Raw genomic sequence first — 20917 nt, forward strand, 5'->3', positions numbered from 1 at the left:
GATCTATAATAAAAGTGTGAGTCCCAAACGGTATCCTTCTCCCTATATAGTGCACTACTTTAGTAGAGCCCTGGTCTAAAGTAGTTCACTATATAGGGAATAGGGCCCTGGTCTAAAGTAGTACACTATATAGGGAATCGGGCTCTGGTCTAAAGTAGTGCACTATATAGGGAATCAGCCTCTGGTCTAAAGTAGTTCACTATATAGGGAATAGGGCTCTGGTCTAACGTAGTTCACTATATAGGGAATCGGGCTCTGGTCTAAAGTAGTTCACTATATAGGGAATAGGGCCCTGGTCTAAAGTAGTTCACTATATAGGGAATAGGGCCCTGGTCTAAAGTAGTTCACTATATAGGGTATGGACATAGGGCCAGGAGTGGTAGTTGGTTAGTTAGTTAGTAGTGGTAGGGTTGATAGGTCCAGGCTCACAGTGGTGTGTGTGTGTGTGTGTACTTACGTGCAGAGTTCCAGGCTGACGGGGCTGCTGTTGAGCTGCAGGGTGATGCCATGCTGTGTGCCCACGGTGAAGTCCATTGAGCTGGTTAAGCCTGGTCCAGGGCCCGCTGGCACCACACCCAGGGGCTGGTACACACACTGGAGCACAGGAGTACAATGACGACAACAGTGTGTGTGTGTGTGTGATAGATACAACAGTAAAGGTCAGTCTTACCTGATAGCAGTGGTCTGATAGCCAGCTCACGACCATCTCAGCGTCCAGCTCATTGTTCACAGTGAGAGAGGCCTCGTCCATCTTTACTACTGCAGTCTTATGCCGGGGGTGGCATACTGGAGAACACACACACAGAGACAGAGAGAGAGACAGAGAGAGACACACATAGAGACACAGAGAGAGAGAGAGAGACAGAGAGAGAGACAGAGAGAGACCGCAGATCTGATAAGAATAGTCACACAGTCTTTGATGAGCAGTGGCGTACATAGAGGCTTATATTTACGCTGAGACACACATTTCTAGTCTAGATAGACCGTGTACAGTGGTCCATCAGTACAGGCCTCCACTGCAGTAGCTGCTTAGTGACCACTACTCTCCTCGTTGTTGACAACCGTTTACCTCGAATAAAAAATAAACTCCCGCTGTATAGACTATCCTTCAAATATCACTGTCCTCATTTTGGCATGCACAGTACTTACCAGGAAGTCAGCCTCTAAACCAATGTGATCGGTAGCTAGCTAGCCAAGACTAGGCTCAAGTCAACAGCCTTCAGACTGCCGCTAGTTACTGAACCTCGACAGAGGGGAGGGAGGGAGGCATGACGTTATGGCTTTCACACTCTCCCGATATCATGTGATTTATTAATCCGCTTCTCCTAGAAGTGGAATAAATAACTCTCCCCGAGGAGCCGGGAGGTTTAAACGGTGCTGTGATACAGGGCTGTTAGCTAAACCGGCTGACATTGTCCACGGTAACATTAACTACACACCGTTGTAGTTGATAGGAGATTCCCTAAGTTAGCATTAGCATTAGCTACTGTTGTCACTACCGCAACTGTCGCTTCTTACCACCAGACGAGGAAATGAAACCACCGAATTGAGTCATTTCAATCATTTGTGGCATAAACTTTCAGACAAAAGAGTGAGTTTTCCTATTGTTTAGCTCGATAACTAACGTTAGCACTGGGAGGTTGTTGTTGTTGTTAACTAACACAGATCGATTTAATGAACCATTCATCATTTTACTTACAGGGGATTTCTGCCAGGCAAATGGCAACCAGCAAAGCAATCACTGCTAGGAAAAACACCTTGTAATGCTTTTCTGGCTGTGCCATGTTGATGTTTTTCTCCCTTCCCTCCCGGTCCCCACCGCCTGAATATGTGCCTTTGTGTTTTCTCTTTATTTTGCCTCTTTCCATAACACTTCCGATCCCACCTTGTTTTTTTACATGCTAGTGGGAGCGAGGAGGGTCAAAGTACGATTACATAACGGTGCTGCACGGGAATCAACTCGTGATGAGTGCGAATCTGTGCGATTTCCAGTAGCAGTGCGTGTGTAAAATCACTTGGGAAGCCATGTCCATAGTCCTGATTTGTGTGTGTGTGTGTGTGTGTGTGTTCGTGCAAGTAGAAACACATGTTGACTCAACTTACTTTTAGAGAAAAGCTAATGTCATCCTCCTCTCTTGCATGTTGATGAAATGCTCTATCACTCTGTCATACAGTACCCGCTTTTATGTTTTGTTGTCCAAGGCTATCTGGCTAAAATGCTTGCTCGCTAGCATCGCTTCCATTCATGGTCAACGTTAGCTATTTAACATTAGCCTTCGACATCTATCTACATATTTAACTTCCATCCTCTCAGGCCAGGGGCACAACAAAGTATGAATTAATGGTTGGAACAGAATCACAGTTATAATCATTAGCCAGTATGGATAATTAAGTAAAAATACAAATTGTATCTGAGCAAGAGAGGAGTTGCCATATTTTCAATTTTCCCATAATGTTATCAAGTGAATTAGCTAAGAAGGAATATCGACGTAGCTTGTAATGACGAAATAAGAAGCAAAATTCGGTTTTCAATAAAAATATATATATATATTACCAGCAAATGTGACATAATAAAGAATTTGAATATGTCGCAAGAGAAAATAAGATTTGCTTTTATTAAACTCACCAGATCATTGTCCATCAATGGATTTCGATTAAACTCCTTTGACTGCTATGATTGTAAATACATCCCTTTTGCGCATGTGCATAACTACAGATCAATCCGACTGGAGAGTTTGAGTGACGAAAGTTGGACAGAGGATCTCGAAATCTCTGAGCAAGAAACACTTGGACGAACTTAAAAAATAAAAAAGTATATCTTCTGGCAATTGTGCCAGATGTGAAGAACACAAACTGTCATAAATGGTATATTTTGTGAGATTTACTTTTCTTTACAATAGGTTTATGTTACTGACTAAAATCTTCCATTTTGCCATGGTTTGCTTAGATAGATGCAGCTAGCCTATAGCCTCAGATAGGCCTAACATCTAATTTCAGATAGTAGCCAAGGCAAGATTGTAAACCTGAAAGATTTAGCAGCATGGTTAGTTCAAATGGACAGACTTCAACATGGCCGTTAATAATGACATAACAACACAAGGCTACAACAACCATAAACTGACGTCATAGGCATTTTTTTTTTTAAATCGGTTTGCCAGCTCCTGGTAGGTTAAACTAAGGGGCGAAAACTGACTTGTAAATGACTCCAGTGATATCACCATTTCAACATATTTACAGTAGCCTTACAATGGCATATATATGAATAGGCTACTTGATGACAACGTATACAAATGTATCATTCTCCACATTTAATGTTAGTTTCATTGTGGAATTTTTCTTCTTCTCTAATAAACAGAGGCACAGAGGGCGTTCCATAAACTTCCATTTCAAATGTCCACTTGTGCAGTGCTCCAGACCCAATAACGGAGTATGTGTACAACCCTTCGCTTTGATACAGGTTTCCTTCAAAGTAAAGTCGACATTATAGAATGCAGTTTAAACCACCTCCGACCGAATGTAACTAATGCGCTTTAGTGCTTAGTGCGCCTAAAGTAGTTTTCTAAAGTAGTTTTCTAGTGTTGATACGCATCACTTATAGCGGGTACTTTGATATGTTTTATTGAAAAATTTGTTAGAAATATGTGTGAAGTTATCACAACGTGCGCGCGCATGCTGCTATGGCTCATTCACTCACGTGACTCAGCTGCCTGCTGCAGCGCTCTCTCGACACACACACACACACACACACACACACACAGACAGACCTCCCCACCACTCATTCAGCAACAGCCTGCCTCACTGCTTAATAGTCAGCAGCGGCAGGTCACAGTGAAATAAATATATATATATATTTTTTTTTTCTTCAAGAGAAATGCCATTGCGGCGGATGTGTAAAATAGAAGTAGCCCAAAAACCCGCGACCAAAACATTTCAACCCGCGACATCGTACTCAAAGTAGCTACATTTCTGGTAACCCGCTGACATGGCAATCTTGCTTTTCGTATCTCCGCTCGACCGGATGGAACGCACCAACACAATCGAGGATTAGCTGTCGATTACCGATCAATCGAACTCAGAGCGGAAGTCGAAACTCAGAGCGGAAGTCGGAGAATGCACGATGACAAGACGCTAGCTTGATATTAAAGAAACAAAAGCCCCCCAAATAGCTATCGCATAAGTGTTCCAACAGAACGATTAATGAACGTGTGTTTCTAGTAAATGTTTACATATTTGTTCATCCAAAAGAGGGGATTAGACATTTGAAGAAAAAAAGGTAACCAGAAATTAGCTTAAATGCTAGCAAACCCAAAAACCTGTCTAACTAGCTAGGTTACTAGCTTTAAAAAAAATAAGAAATAGCAACTAGGAAGCTAATATACATCTTTCAGTTTTATTTTTTTTGTCACTCATAAGATGTGATGTCACTTAGATGTACTGGCAGAAGTGTCAGACAACTTTCTAGTTAGGTATCAGAGTAGCAACTTGACAAGTGTGATACCATTATTAGCTACGTAAACCTAGCTAGCTAACGGTATGTGAAATGTGTGAACATCATAAAAAGCTATATGGTATGTGAACACCCTAACTAGGTCTAAACCATTGACTTAAATACATAATTAGGTTGCTCGTTGTTCAGCCCATATATATACTGAGAAGTGTAACAACGTTGTGCATGTCTTTGAGGAGCTAATAATGCCGCTATATGTTGACTTAGAGGATGGACCCAACCCTAACAGCGTGTTGCCTTGAGGTATATCTTTTTTGTCTTTCTGTAGCTAGCGTCTAACGTTGTGTCAGGATGGACCCAGCCTTGTTGAGAGAGCGGGAGCTCTTTAAGAAGAGGGCTCTCTCTCAGCCCACGGTTGAGAAGAGACCTGCAGCCTCCGAGTCAGGCGGTTCCAAGAAGAAGAAGTCCAAAGCTGACAAGGAGGCTTCCGGGTCCAAACATGGCGCAGGTAAGACCAGGGGTGTATTCATTACACCGATCCTGTTGCAAAACGTTTAGTCTGTTGCGAAAAGGTTTCCATTTACTCCAAATAGAAAACATTTTTCAAAGGAAAAATAGTTTTAAATTGGACAAATTAAGACAGGTCCCTCCCTGTTTTGTTTGCCCGGTTTGCTTCCATTTAGTTCTTAAACGGTAAACTGTTTTCGCTGCAAGAATGAATACACCCCAGAAGGGCTCTACAACCTGGGGTGTAATTCATTAGTGTAAAATGTAGTAAAAGGTTTTGCAACAAATGAAAACAAGCACCTCTTAGTGGACAGATTTAGGTGTGTCCCTTCCTCCCCCATTTCAGCCTTTTTGCATCCATCTGGTTCCTACTAGTGAGTACACATCCTTTATATTTGGGTCATGTTCATTCGGCACCAAATGGAACAAATCTGACTGAAACAGGGAGGGATTACCTAAACTTTGCTGTAAAATATTTTTTTGCTACGGTGTGCCCCGATGAATACGACCCTAGTCTTGAAATCTATTATACTGCTGATTGTGTGTCACATCTGTAGCCTGGGTACCTGCTTGCTTCTACATTCCACAATGAAAGTGTTATTTTCTACAAACATGTTTTAAGTGGCTTATTTTGGGGTTTTTTCGTTGACCACAAACACTCGTTGTACATTTTTTTTAATAAGCTTAATTTCAACATCTGTCAGTACTTTTGAAATGAGACCACACAGTTTGTTTTTCTTACGTGATAATTGTTTATTCATCATCATCATCATCATCATCGTCATCATCATCGTCATCATCATCATCATTTTAGGAAAGTGAAATAACACCATGTGCTCAATGCAAGTAGGTTATTTTATTTACATCGGTGTGTGTACAGGTGCCCCCCCCCTTCAAGAGAGAGTAGTATCATGGCCACTTGGCTGTGGTTTAAAATATGTTGGTGAGCGGTGACATCATCACAGGCAACATGTTGATTACATCATTACGACACAGCAAGTTGTGAACAGTTTTTGTCAAATGGATGAGGACTTCACCTACAATGGCAGTCGAAGCATTAGGGAATAAAAACCATCTGTAAATTACATTAAAATGTGGGACGACTTCTGTGGTAGCTGGATCTTTTGGTGACATTTTAAAGTAACTGTCCAGGGATAACAGAATATTAACTTTAAAAGTTAGTTTAATTAACTCATAATGTTTTTTATTAATCCCATACTCGTGTTTGTGGTCAAATCATAAATTGGAGGGAAAAAAACACTTCAAAACCCCCCACCTCCCACTTGGATCTCAAACAGACTATTTTAAAAATGCTTGTTATTTCCTCAAAGAGGATGAGGTCATCATCATGAGCCGGATGAGATGGTCCAATCAGCGGTCTGCTACATTCATATTTCTAATAACCAGTACACGCCTACACCATTCCAACACATAAAAGCTGCTTTTTAACATAATTACTATTTTTGGGGGGGAAGGAAAACTTTCATAGAAATCTGGAAACAATACGACAGTTCATTTAATTTTTGGTCATCTTGATCATCTTGGTGCATCTTGGTGCATCTTGATCATCTTGGTGCATCTTGGTCATCTTGGTGCATCTTGGTGCATCTTGGTGCATCTTGGTCATCTTGGTCGTTGACTTTGGGTGACTTCCTTGCTCTGTAGGGTCCTAGAGGGTTGGCTATCATTGTGGATCTCCTGTGTCTTTAGCTGTCTCGAATGGTATGTCTTGTACTTACAATGTGGTGATGGATGAAGATGCTAAACATCCAATAGACTTGTTAAAACCCTGGACTTGGCAAGGAGAGCTCTTCTTCTCTCTTGCCTTCCCTGCTGACGTGCTTCGATTAGATAACACCACCGTTACACACACACACACGGGAGCAGGGACACACACACACACACACAATCTCACACATACGAAGGTGCAGTCTCACTGTTCTCAAACTGTGAGCACACAGCACAGTCAGTCTCGGGTTCAGATTCAGGGTCAACGATCATGACCTAACTTCCTGCTTGGCCCTGGTCACTGTGGCAACGACCCCTTTAACCCCCTTACACCACCTCGGTTTGTGACCCCGTGGGACTGTGGATCTTCTCCACCATGTTCTGGAAGGGACCTTCCTCCTCCATCAGGTCACGATGGGTCTTCCCCTGCATGAGAAGGAAAACCATAGTTTAGGTTATTACAATGGGTTTAGGTTAGATTTGGGTGATTACAATGGGTTTAGGTTAGATCCAGGTAACCCTGGAACAGCTACAGTATAGTAACAGGCCTGGTCTAACCCTGGAACAGCTACAGTATAGTAACAGGCCTGGTCTAACCCTGGAACAGCTACAGTATAGTAACAGGCCTGGTCTAACCCTGGAACAGCTACAGTATAGTAACAGGCCTGGTCTAACCCTGGAACAGCTACAGTATAGTAACAGGCCTGGTCTAAACCTGGAACAGCTACAGTATAGTAACAGGCCTGGTCTAACCCTGGAACAGCTACAGTATAGTAACAGGCCTGGTCTAACCCTGGAACAGCTACAGTATAGTAACAGGCCTGGTCTAAACCTGGAACAGCTACAGTATAGTAACCTGGTCTAAACCTGGAACAGCTACAGTATAGTAACCTGGTCTAAACCTGGAACAGCTACAGTATAGTAACCTGGTCTAAACCTGGAACAGCTACAGTATAGTAACCTGGTCTAAACCTGGAACAGCTACAGTATAGTAACCTGGTCTAACCCTGGAACAGCTACAGTATAGTAACAGGCCTGGTCTAACCCTGGAACAGCTACAGTATAGTAACAGGCCTGGTCTAAACCTGGAACAGCTACAGTATAGTAACCTGGTCTAAACCTGGAACAGCTACAGTATAGTAACCTGGTCTAAACCTGGAACAGCTACAGTATAGTAACAGGCCTGGTTTAACCCTGGAACAGCTACAGTATAGTAACAGGCCTGGTCTAACCCTGGAACAGCTACAGTATAGTAACAGGCCTGGTCTAACCCTGGAACAGCTACAGTATAGTAACAGGCCTGGTCTAACCCTGGAACAGCTACAGTATAGTAACAAGCCTGGTCTTACCCTGGAACAGCTACAGTATAGTAACAGGCCTGGTCTAACCCTGGAACAGCTACAGTATAGTAACAGGCCTGGTCTAACCCTGGAACAGCTACAGTATAGTAACAAGCCTGGTCTTACCCTGGAACAGCTACAGTATAGTAACAGGCCTGGTCTTACCCTGGAACAGCTACAGTATAGTAACAGGCCTGGTCTAACCCTGGAACAGCTACAGTATAGTAACAAGCCTGGTCTTACCCTGGAACAGCTACAGTATAGTAACAGGCCTGGTCTAACCCTGGAACAGCTATAGTATAGTAACAGGCCTAGTCTCACCTTGACACAGCAGCCACAGTCCAGCAGCTCGTAGAGGAAGGCCAGAGCTGCCAGGGAGACTACTGTGATGATGAAGAGGAGGAGGATGACGAAGCACGCTATGTTCCAGCCGTCGTGGAACGGGTACACCTCCTGAACCTGTAGGGAGACCTGGGACAGCGGGGCGGCGTCAGGGAGCCACGGGAGAGAGGTGGTGTTGAGACGGTCCATGTTGTTTCACCTGGGAGAGAAATGATAGAGGAAGTCATGGTTGGTTTGTTCCTGGAGAGGTTTGAGAGGGATGCTGGTGTTGAGACGGTCCATGTTGTTTCACCTGGGAGAGAAATGATAGAGGAAGTCATGGTTGGTTTGTGCCTGCAGAGGTTTGAGAGGGCTGCTGGTGTTCAGGATGTTCTTCTGTCCTTCAGACCCGCAGTCTATAAAGACAGCCTTTATAGAGCCTCAACTCAGAGTTCTGGTACTGTGACCTGGAGGGAGAGAGAACCTCTATACACAGAGTTCTGGTACTGTGACCTGGAGGGAGGCAGAACCTCTATACACAGAGTTCTGGTGCTGTGACCTGGAGGGAGAGAGACATAACCTCTATACACGGAGTTCTGGTACTGTGACCTGGAGGGAGACAGAACCTCTATACACAGAGTTCTGGTACTGTGACCTGGAGGGAGACAGAACCTCTATACACAGAGTTCTGGTACTGTGACCTGGAGGGAGACAGAACCTCTATACACAGAGTAATGGTACTGTGACCTGGAGGGAGAGAGACAGAACCTCTATACACAGAGTAATGGTACTGTGACCTGGAGGGAGAGAGACAGAACCTCTATACACAGAGTTCTGGTACTGTGACCTGGAGGGAGAGAGAGACAGAACCTCTATACACAGAGTTCTGGTACTGTGACCTGGAGGGAGAGAGAGAGACAGCACCTCTATACACAGAGTTCTGGTACTGTGACCTGGAGGGAGAGAGAGACAGAACCTCTATACACAGAGTTCTGGTGCTGTGGCCTGGAGGGAGAGGGAGACAGAACCTCTAAACACAGAGTTCTGGTACTGTGACCTGGAGGGAGACACAGAACCTCTAAACACAGTAAACACTCCATCAGAACACAACCTCCTGGGGAGCATAGCGCCTTCCTGCTTACACACATACACACACACACACACACACACACACACACACACACACACACACACACACACACACACACACACACACACACACACACACACACACACGCCAGGAGCAGTGAGACTGACCCAGTTTGGTTGAGTGAACCAGAGAGAGACTGAGAGGAAATGGGGCTTGTCCTGAGTACTGCTCTACAGACACTCCAACCCTGAAACACTGTTAGTGTCTAACCTCCAACCCTGAAACACTGTTAGAGTGTAACCTGGTTTGATTAGTTGTCTGTCTGTCTGTCTGTCTGTCTGTCTGTCTGTCTGTCTGTCTGTCTGTCTGTCTGTCTGTCTGTCTGTCGAGCTCAACCTTCTCTAGTTCAGATAGAATGTGTGCATGAGTTTCACTGTTCTGTGACTGACTAGGCTTTTGTTATCAGATGTGTGTGTGTGTTTAGCAGTGAGTCATTCCACCTCTCCTCTCCTGTGGTTGAGCCCACTGTCATCATCTGCTCTGAGTAGCTTTACTGATGACTGATGACTGATGACTGACTCACAGTATGTTACATAGTGTTGTTAGTGTAACCTGATACAGGCCTGTCATTAGTCAGAGGACAGCATGTCTATTATATACAGTTCTATGTTACATAGTGGTGTTAGTGTAACCTGATACAGGCCTGTCATTAGTCAGAGGACAGCATGTCTATTATATACAGTTCTATGTTACATAGTGTTAGTGTAACCTGATACAGGCCTGTCATTAGTCAGAGGACAGCATATCTATTATATACAGTTCTATGTTACATAGTGTTAGTGTAACCTGATACAGGCCTGTCATTAGTCAGAGGACAGCATGTCTATTATATACAGTTCTATGTTACATAGTGTTGTTAGTGTAACCTGATACAGGCCTGTCAGAGGACAGCAGACTGCATATCTATTATATACAGTTCTATGTTACATAGTGTTAGCAGACCACAGTAATCTCCTGACTGTTAGTCTAGTTACCCTGAATACAATGGCTCGGTCTCTGATGAAGTCAATGGGATCATGTGTTTATTAGGATCCCCATTAGCTGTCGTCATCTAATGAGATGTGAAGTAGCCAATAGGCCTTCAACTGTTTTCATGTTGCTATGTACAGTGCCTTGCGAAAGTATTCGGCCCCCTTGAACTTTGCGACCTTTTGCCACATTTCAGGCTTCAAACATAAAGACATAAAACTGTATTTTTTTGTGAAGAATCAACAACAAGTGGGACACAATCATGAAGTGGAATGACATTTATTGGATATTTCAAACTTTTTTAACAAATCAAAAACTGAAAAATTGGGCGTGCAAAATTATTCAGCCCCCTTAAGTTAATACTTTGTAGCGCCACCTTTTGCTGTGATTACAGCTGCAAGTCGCTTGGGGTATGTCTCTATCAGTTTTGCACATCGAGAGACTGACATTTTTTCCCATTCCTCCTTGCAAAACAGCTCGAGCTCAGTGAGGTTGGATGGAGAGCATTTGTGATCAGCAGTTTTCAGTTCTTTCCACAGATTCTCGATTGGATTCAGGTCTGGACTTTGACTTGGCCATTCTAACACCTGGATATGTTTATTTTTGAACCATTCCATTGTAGATTTTGCTTTATGTTTTGGATCATTGTCTTGTTGGAAGACAAATCTCCGTCCCAGTCTCAGGTCTTTTGCAGACTCCATCAGGTTTTCTTCCAGAATGGTCCTGTATTTGGCTCCATCCATCTTCCCATCAATTTTAACCATCTTCCCTGTCCCTGCTGAAGAAAAGCAGGCCCAAACAATGATGCTGCCACCACCATGTTTGACAGTGGGGATGGTGTGTTCAGGGTGATGAGCTGTGTTGCTTTTACGCCAAACATAACGTTTTGCATTGTTGCCAAAAAGTTCAATTTTGGTTTCATCTGACCAGAGCACCTTCTTCCACATGTTTGGTGTGTCTCCCAGGTGGCTTGTGGCAAACTTTAAAATTGTATCCAAATCCGGCTTTAAACTTCTTCACAACAGTATCTCGGACCTGCCTGGTGTGTTCCTTGTTCTTCATGATGCTCTCTGCGCTTTTAACGGACCTCTGAGACTATCACAGTGTAGTTGCATTTATACGGAGACTTGATTACACACAGGTGGATTGTATTTATCATCATTAGTCATTTAGGTCAACATTGGATCATTCAGAGATCCTCACTGAACTTCTGGAGAGAGTTTGCTGCACTGAAAGTAAAGGGGCTGAATAATTTTGCCCGCCCAATTTTTCAGTTTTTGATTTGTTAAAAAAGTTTGAAATATCCAATAAATGTCGTTCCACTTCATGATTGTGTCCCACTTGTTGTTGATTCTTCACAAAAAAATACAGTTTTATATCTTTATGTTTGAAGCCTGAAATGTGGCAAAAGGTCGCAAAGTTCAAGGGGGCCGAATACTTTCGCAAGGCACTGTAAGTAGCCAATAGCCTTCAACTTTAATCAGACTGTTTTCATGTTGCTATGGAAGTAGCCAATAGGCCTTCAACTGTTTTCATGTTGCTATGTGAAGTAGCCAATAGCCTTCAACTTTAATCAGACTGTTTTCATGTTGCTATGGAAGTAGCCAATAGGCCTTCAACTGTTTTCATGTTGCTATGTGAAGTAGCCAATAGCCTTCAACTTTAATCAGACTGTTTTCATGTTGCTATGGAAGTAGCCAATAGGCCTTCAACTGTTTTCATGTTGCTATGTGAAGTAGCCAATAGCCTTCAACTTTAATCAGACTGTTTTCATGTTGCTATGGAAGTAGCCAATAGCCTTCAACTTTAATCAGACTGTTTTCATGTTGCTATGTAAGTAGCCAATAGGTCTTCAACTTTAATCAGACTGTTTTCATGTTGCTATGGAAGTAGCCAATAGCCTTCAACTTTAATCAGACTGTTTTTATGTTGCTATGTGAAGTAGCCAATAGGCCTTCAACTGTTTTCATGTTGCTATGTGAAGTAGCCAATAGCCTTCAACTTTAATCAGACTGTTTTCATGTTGCTATGGAAGTAGCCAATAGGCCTTCAACTGTTTTCATGTTGCTATGTGAAGTAGCCAATAGCCTTCAACTTTAATCAGACTGTTTTCATGTTGCTATGGAAGTAGCCAATAGCCTTCAACTTTAATCAGACTGTTTTCATGTTGCTATGTAAGTAGCCAATAGGTCTTCAACTTTAATCAGACTGTTTTCATGTTGCTATGGAAGTAGCCAATAGCCTTCAACTTTAATCAGACTGTTTTTATGTTGCTATGTGAAGTAGCCAATAGGCCTTCAACTGTTTTCATGTTGCTATGGAAGTAGCCAATAGGCCTTCAACTGTTTTCATGTTGCTATGGAAGTAGCCAATAGGCCTTCAACTTTAATCAGACTGTTTTCATGTTGCTATGGAAGTAGCCAATAGGCTTTCAACTGTTTTCATGTTGCTATGGAAGTAGCCAATAGGCCTTCAACTGTTTTCATGTTGCTATGGAAGTAGCCAATAGGCCTTCAACTTTAATCAGACTGTTTTCTTGTTGCTATGGAAGTAGCCAATAGGTCTTCAACTGTTTTCATGTTGCTATGGAAGTAGCCAATAGGCCTTCAACTTTAATCAGACTGTTTTCATGTTGCTATGGAAGTAGCCAATAGGCCTTCAACTGTTTTCATGTTGCTATGGAAGTAGCCAATAGGCCTTCAACTGTTTTCATGTTGCTATGGAAGTAGCCAATAGGCCTTCAACTTTAATCAGACTGTTTTCATGTTGCTATGGAAGTAGCCAATAGGTCTTCAACTGTTTTCATGTTGCTATGGAAGTAGCCAATAGGCCTTCAACTTTAATCAGACTGTTTTCATGTTGCTATGGAAGTAGCCAATAGGCCTTCAACTGTTTTCATGTTGCTATGGAAGTAGCCAATAGGCCTTCAACTGTTTTCATGTTGCTATGGAAGTAGCCAATAGGCCTTCAACTGTTTTCATGTTGCTATGGAAGTAGCCAATAGGCCTTCAACTTTAATCAGACTGTTTTAATGTTGCTATGGAAGTAGCCAATAGGCCTTCAACTTTAATCAGACTGTTTTCATGTTGCTATGGAAGTAGCCAATAGGCCTTCAACTTTAATCAGACTGTTTTCATGTTGCTATGGAAGTAGCCAATAGGTCTTCAACTGTTTTCATGTTGCTATGGAAGTAGCCAATAGGCCTTCAACTTTAATCAGACTGTTTTCATGTTGCTATGGAAGTAGCCAATAGCCTTCAACTTTAATGAGACTGTTTTCATGTTGCTATGGAAGTAGCCAATAGGCCTTCAACTGTTTTCATGTTGCTATGGAAGTAGCCAATAGGCCTTCAACTTTAATCAGACTGTTTTCATGTTGCTATGTGAAGTAGCCAATAGGCCTTCAACTGTTTTCATGTTGCTATGTGAAGTAGCCAATAGGCCTTCAACTGTTTTCATGTTGCTATGTAAGTAGCCAATAGGCCTTCAACTGTTTTCATGTTGCTATGGAAGTAGCCAATAGGCCTTGAACTTCAATCAGACTGTTTTCATGTTGCTATGTGAAGTAGCCAATAGGCCTTCAACTGTTTTCATGTTGCTATGTGAAGTAGCCAATAGGCCTTCAACTGTTTTAATGTTGCTATGGAAGTAGCCAATAGGTCTTCAACTTTAATCAGACTGTTTTCATGTTGCTATGGAAGTAGCCAATAGGCCTTCAACTTTAATCAGACTGTTTTCATGTTGCTATGGAAGTAGCCAATAGGTCTTCAACTTTAATCAGACTGTTTTCATGTTGCTATGTGAAATAGCCAATAGGCCTTCAACTTTAATCAGACTGTTTTCATGTTGCTATGTGAAATAGCCAATAGGCCTTCAACTTTAATCAGACTGTTTTCATGTTGCTATGTGAAGTAGCCAATAGGCCTTCAACTTTAATGAGACTTTTCATGTTGCTATGGAAGTAGCCAATAGGCCTTCAACTGTTTTCATGTTGCTATGTAAGTAGCCAATAGGTCTTCAACTTTAATCAGACTGTTTTCATGTTGCTATGGAAGTAGCCAATAGCCTTCAACTTTAATCAGACTGTTTTCATGTTGCTATGTGAAGTAGCCAATAGGCTTTCAACTTTAATCAGACTGTTTTCATGTTGCTATGTAGTAGAGGCTATTGATAGTCCACATTAGTAACACTGTCATGGTAACTGAAGGTCTCTCTCTCTGGGGAAAATACTGTAATTCTACTGTAATACTTCCTGTGTGAAAGTGTCTTCTAATTGGGTTATTGGAGGTTCTGTTGGCTGATGTTGATGGAAGGAGAGAAGTGAAGGAACAGGGATATCATTCTTTATCTATTATGAATGTAGACCGTTACCCTCTCCTCCTCTACCCACACTACCATAGCCTAGTACCCCAGCACTACACCTCTCTCTGTTCCTCCCTACATTACCCTCTCCTCCTCTACCCACACCACACTACCATAGCCTAGTACCCCAGCACTACACCTCTCTCTGTTCCTCCCTACATTACCCTCTCCTCCTCTACCTCCTCTCTGTTCCTCCCTTCTGTTACCCTCTCCTCCTCTACCTCCTCTCTGTTCCTCCCTACCATTACCCTCTCCTCCTCTACCTCCTCTCTGTTCCTCCCTACATTACCCTCTCCTCCTCTACCTCCTCTCTGTTCCTCCCTACCATTACCCTCTCCTCCTCTACCTCCTCTCTGTTCCTCCCTACTGTTACCCTCTCCTCCTCTACCCACACCACACTACCATAGCCTTGTACCCCAGTACTACACCTCTCTCTGTTCCTCCCTACCGTTACCCTCTCCTCCTCTACCTCCTCTCTGTTCCTCCCTACTGTTACCCTCTCCTCCTCTACCCACACCACACTACCATAGCCTAGTACCCCAGCACTACACTTCTCTCTGTTCCTCTCTACATTACCCTCTCCTCTACCTCCTCTCTGTTCCTCCCTACTGTTACCCTCTCCTCCTCTACCCACACCACACTACCATAGCCTAGTACCCCAGCACTACACCTCTCTCTGTTCCTCCCTACTGTTACCCTCTCCTCCTCGACCCACACCACACTACCATAGCCTAGTACCCCAGCACTACACCTCTCTCTGTTCCTCCCTACTGTTACCCTCTCCTCCTCTACCCACACCACACTACCATAGCCTAGTACTCCAGCACTACACCCCTCTCTGTTCCTCTCTACTGTTACCCTCTCCTCTACCTCCTCTCTGTTCCTCCCTACATTACCCTCTCCTCCTCTACCCACACCACACTACCATAGCCTAGTACCCCAGCACTACACCTCTCTCTGTTCCTCCCTACTGTTACCCTCTCCTCCTCTACCCACACCACACTACCATAGCCTAGTACCCCAGCACTACACCTCTCTCTGTTCCTCCCTACATTACCCTCTTCTCTACCCACACTACCATAGCCTAGTACCCCAGCACTACACCTCTCTCTGTTCCTCCCTACTGTTACCCTCTCCTCCTCTACCCACACCACACTACCATAGCCTAGTACCCCAGCACTACACCTCTCTCTGTTCCTCCCTACATTACCCTCTCCTCCTCTACCCACACCACACTACCATAGCCTAGTACCCCAGCACTACACCTCTCTCTGTTCCTCCCTACTGTTACCCTCTCCTCCTCTACCTCCTCTCTGTTCCTCCCTACTGTTACCCTCTCCTCCTCTACCTCCTCTCTGTTCCTCCCTACCGTTACCCTCTCCTCCTCTACCTCCTCTCTGTTCCTCCCTACTGTTACCCTCTCCTCCTCTACCTCCTCTCTGTTCCTCCCTACCGTTACCCTCTCCTCCTCTACCTCCTCTGTTCCTCCCTACATTACCCTCTCCTCCTCTACCTCCTCTCTGTTCCTCCCTACTGTTACCCTCTCCTCCTCTACCTCCTCTCTGTTCCTCTCTACCATTACCCTCTCTTCCTCTACCAACACCACACTACCATAGCCTAGTACCCCAGCACTACACCTCTCTCTGTTCCTCTCTACATTACCCTCTCCCCCCCCTCTCCACCCCAACCCCCTCCTCTCTCTGCTCCCACCCTCTCCACCCCTACCCCCTCCTCTCTCTCCTCCCTCCCTCTCCACCCCTACCCCCAACCTCTCTCCCCTCCCTCCCTCTCCACCCCTACCCCCTCCTCTCTCTCCTCTCTCCCTCTCCACCCCTACCCCCTCCTCTCCCTCCCTCTCCACCCCTACCCCCTCCTCTCTCTCCTCCCTCCCTCTCCACCACTACCCCCTCCCTCCCTCCCTCCCTCCCTCTCCACACCTACCCCCTCCTCTCTCTCCTCCCTCTCAAGCCCCTCCCCCTCTCCCTTCTGTGTGTTCTCCCTGAAGTGGTGTAGGACCCCAGACAGACTGAGGCAGAGCGGTATCCCCCGCTGTGTCTGCCTGCAGGGGCTCCCACTGCCCCACCCCCCTCCCTAATGTCTATTCCCATCCAGTCTACAGCCAGCCAAATCCACCCTAATTAAACCCTGTATGGAGTTTGTGTGTATGTGTCCTTATTGAAATCCTTACAGGAGAAGAAGCCTAGTTATCTCTATGCCAGTCTGAATCACAACAACATTACTGCCTGCTTGGCACCCTATTCCCTGTGTAGTTTGACCCAGGAACCATCCTCTAGCAGTCTAGTCTCTCTCTGTTCTGCTACAAAAACACTCATCCTTTAGTCTGACTGTCTATATTAACACTCATCCTTTAGTCTGACAGTATGTTATATAGACACTCATCCTTTAGTCTGACAGTCTATATTAACACTCATCCTTTAGTCTGACAGTATGTTATATAGACACTCATCCTTTAGTCTGACAGTCTATATTAACACTCATCCTTTAGTCTGACAGTATGTTATATAGACACTCATCCTTTAGTCTGACAGTCTGCTACAAAAACACTCATCCTTTAGTCTGACAGGCTGTTATAAAAACACTCATCCTTTACTCTGACAGTCTGTTACAAAAACACTCATCCTTTACTCTGACAGTCTATATTAACACTCATCCTTTAGTCTGACAGTCTGTTACAAAAACACTCATCCTTTATTCTGACAGTCTATATTAACACTCATCCTTTACTCTGACAGTCTATATTAACACTCATCCTTTACTCTGACAGTCTATATTAACACTCATTCTTTACTCTGACAGTCTATATTAACACTCATCCTTTACTCTGACAGTCTGTTATAAAATAACTCATCCTTTACTCTGACAGTCTGTTATATAAACACTCATCCTTTACTCTGACAGTCTGTTATATAAACACTCATCCTTTACTCTGACAGTCTGTTATATAAACACTCATCCTTTACTCTGACAGTCTGTTATATAAACACTCATCCTTTACTCTGACAGTCTGTTATATAAACACTCATCCTTTACTCTGACAGTCTGTTATATAAACACTCATCCTTTACTCTGACAGTCTGTTATATAAACACTCATCCTTTACTCTGACAGTCTGTTATATGAACACTCATCCTTTACTCTGACAGTCTGTTATATGAACACTCATCCTTTACTCTGACTGTCTATATTAACACTCATCCTTTAGTCTGTTATATAAACACTCATCCTTTAGTCTGTTATATAAACACTCATCCTTTACTCTGACAGTCTATATTAACACTCATCCTTTAGTCTGACAGTGCTACAAAAACACTCATCCTTTAGTCTGTTATATAAACACTCATACCGTCTGTCTGCTCACAGTGTAACCCATAGGCTGGGCTCCCGTCTGTCTGTCTGCTCACAGCGTAACCCATAGACTGGGCTCCCGTCTGTCTGTCTGCTCACAGTGTAACCCATAGGCTGGGCTCCCGTCTGTCTGTCTGCTCACAGCATAACCCATAGGCTGGGCTCCTGTCTGTCTGTCTGCTCACAGCATAACCCATAGGCTGGGCTCCTGTCTGTCTGTCTGCTCACAGCATAACCCATAGGCTGGGATCCCGTCTGTCTGCTCACAGTGTAACCCATAGACTGGGCTCCCGTCTGTCTGTCTGCTCACAGCGTAACCCATAGACTGGGCTCCCGTCTGTCTGTCTGCTCACAGCGTAACCCATAGGCTGGGCTCCTGTCTGTCTGTCTGCTCACAGCGTAACCCATAGACTGGGCTCCCGTCTGTCTGTCTGCTCACAGTGTAACCCATAGGCTGGGCTCCCGTCTGTCTGCTCACAGCGTAACCCATAGGCTGGGCTCCTGTCTGTCTGTCTGCTCACAGCGTAACCCATAGGCTGGGCTCCCGTCTGTCTGCTCACAGCGTAACCCATAGACTGGGCTCCCGTCTGTCTGTCTGCTCACAGCGTAACCCATAGACTGGGCTCCCGTCTGTCTGTCTGCTCACAGCGTAACCCATAGGCTGGGCTCCCGTCTGTCTGCTCACAGCGTAACCCATAGGCTGGGCTCCCGTCTGTCTGCTCACAGTGTAACCCATAGGCTGGGCTCCCGTCTGTCTGCTCACAGCGTAACCCATAGGCTGGGCTCCCGTCTGTCTGTCTGCTCACAGCGTAACCCATAGACTGGGCTCCCGTCTGTCTGCTCACAGCGTAACCCATAGACTGGGCTCCCGTCTGTCTGTCTGCTCACAGTGTAACCCATAGGCTGGGCTCCCGTCTGTCTGCTCACAGCGTAACCCATAGGCTGGGCTCCCGTCTGTCTGCTCACAGTGTAACCCATAGGCTGGGCTCCCGTCTGTCTGCTCACAGCGTAACCCATAGGCTGGGCTCCCGTCTGTCTGCTCACAGTGTAACCCATAGGCTGGGCTCCTGTCTGTCTGTCTGCTCACAGCGTAACCCATAGGCTGGGCTCCCGTCTGTCTGCTCACAGCGTAACCCATAGGCTGGGCTCCCGTCTGTCTGCTCACAGTGTAACCCATAGACTGGGCTCCCGTCTGTCTGTCTGCTCACAGCGTAACCCATAGGCTGGGCTCCCGTCTGTCTGCTCACAGTGTAACCCATAGACTGGGCTCCCGTCTGTCTGTCTGCTCACAGCGTAACCCATAGGCTGGGCTCCCGTCTGTCTGTCTGCTCACAGCGTAACCCATAGGCTGGGCTCCCGTCTGTCTGCTCACAGCGTAACCCATAGGCTAGACTCCCGTCTGTCTGCTCACAGCGTAACCCATAGGCTGGGCTCCCGTCTGTCTGCTCACAGTGTAACCCATAGGCTGGGCTCCCGTCTGTCTGCTCACAGTGTAACCCATAGACTGGGCTCCCATCTGTCTGTCTGCTCACAGCGTAACCCATAGACTGGGCTCCCGTCTGTCTGTCTGCTCACAGCGTAACCCATAGGCTGGGCTCCCGTCTGTCTGTCTGCTCACAGCGTAACCCATAGGCTGGGCTCCCGTCTGTCTGCTCACAGCGTAACCCATAGGCTGGGCTCCCGTCTGTCTGTCCTCTGGTGTTGATAAATCTTTTACCGTTTATAATGTAGTGCTATTACCCAGAATGCTGTAGGGATGGAAGGTAAACCCTCCTCTTATGAAAGCAATCACATATACAATGTAGGCTTCATAGGATGGATTAGGCTAGTAGACACACACACACTACACACACACACACACACACACTACACACACACACACTACACACTACACACACACACTACACACCCTACACACACTACACACACACACTACACACACACACACACTTCACTACACACACTGCACACACACACTACACACTACACACACACACACTACACACACACTACACACACACTACACACACACTACACACACACACACACACACACACACACACACTACACACACACACACACACACACAGACACGTGCCTTGCCCTGAGACATGGCTGTAGCAGGCAAGCATGCAAACAGACTGCAGATCTGCCAGTGTGTCCACACACACACACTACACACACACACACACACACACACACACTAACCGTCGTTGTGCCAGAGAAATATGCAGACTCACCTGTGTAGCTTCTACTGTGGGGTGGATGCTTGTAAAGGATTCAGGCAAAAGATGCTCTCGCTCTCCCTTCCCCCACTCTGTCTCTCTCTCTTCCTCTCTCTCTCGCTCTCTCTGTGTCTCTCTCTCCTCCCTGCCACTCCTTGCAGTTCTGCTCGTCTTCCCCACACAAGGCACAGCCTGTGCTCAGACCTTACCACTCTACCAATGGCTAAGCTCACCCTCGTTTCTCCCCTTTCTATTTGCCAAATCTTCTCAGATGAAATTAATGCCCCGCCTTCTCATTAGCACCCAGCAGCAGCTCCCGCCCACGTGATGAATCATTTAGTGAGTCACAACAACAGGCCGCTCTGATTGGCTGGTCTCCAGAAACAGGATCTCACAGCTGAAGCCACAGACGCAGAGCCACTAGAGTAGGGCCTGAAACGGAACCCTAGCTAGTGCCCTTATACCCCCTAGCTAGTGCCCTTATACCCCCTAGCTAGTGTCAT

At 45.1% G+C, this 20917-nt stretch overlaps 3 protein-coding genes across 10 annotated transcripts in view; 1 reads left to right on the plus strand and 2 right to left on the minus strand.

Annotated features, from left to right (window-relative positions):
* The window catches only part of hgsnat (heparan-alpha-glucosaminide N-acetyltransferase), a 13879-nt gene extending 11141 nt beyond the window's left edge, over positions 1 to 2738 (minus strand). Inside the window, exons 1-3 of one of the 4 annotated variants that reach the window (XM_036972439.1) lie at positions 2627 to 2738; positions 671 to 786; positions 458 to 594 (exon numbers count right to left, since the gene is read on the minus strand). In XM_036972439.1, the coding sequence (XP_036828334.1) occupies positions 458 to 594; positions 671 to 751 (218 nt within the window). In that variant the 5' untranslated portion in view covers positions 752 to 786; positions 2627 to 2738. Of the gene's footprint in view, positions 1 to 457; positions 595 to 670; positions 787 to 1149; positions 1273 to 1699; positions 1867 to 2626 lie in introns of those variants that run through there. The other 3 variants (XM_036972437.1, XM_036972438.1, XM_036972440.1) reach the window with 3 other exon arrangements.
* Positions 1398 to 20917, plus strand: part of gtf2e2 (general transcription factor IIE, polypeptide 2, beta) — a 41819-nt gene continuing 22299 nt past the window's right edge. Inside the window, exons 1-2 of one of the 5 annotated variants that reach the window (XM_036972445.1) lie at positions 1398 to 1591; positions 4776 to 4955. In XM_036972445.1, coding sequence (XP_036828340.1) covers positions 4799 to 4955 — 157 coding nt within the window. In that variant the 5' untranslated portion in view covers positions 1398 to 1591; positions 4776 to 4798. Of the gene's footprint in view, positions 1592 to 3986; positions 4274 to 4391; positions 4569 to 4773; positions 4956 to 20917 lie in introns of those variants that run through there. The other 4 variants (XM_036972442.1, XM_036972441.1, XM_036972446.1 and 1 more) reach the window with 4 other exon arrangements.
* Positions 5697 to 20657, minus strand: LOC110525162 (small integral membrane protein 18). The gene is made up of 3 exons (XM_036972447.1): positions 20430 to 20657; positions 8344 to 8563; positions 5697 to 7108 (listed from the first exon to the last, which is right to left on the minus strand). The coding sequence occupies exons 2-3, from the start codon at positions 8551 to 8553 to the stop codon at positions 7010 to 7012; spliced, it is 309 nt and encodes a 102-aa protein (XP_036828342.1). The 5' UTR covers positions 8554 to 8563; positions 20430 to 20657; the 3' UTR covers positions 5697 to 7009.

Source organism: Oncorhynchus mykiss, unplaced genomic scaffold (genome assembly GCF_013265735.2).
Source record: "Oncorhynchus mykiss isolate Arlee unplaced genomic scaffold, USDA_OmykA_1.1 un_scaffold_161, whole genome shotgun sequence".
Lineage (NCBI taxonomy): Eukaryota > Metazoa > Chordata > Actinopteri > Salmoniformes > Salmonidae > Oncorhynchus > Oncorhynchus mykiss.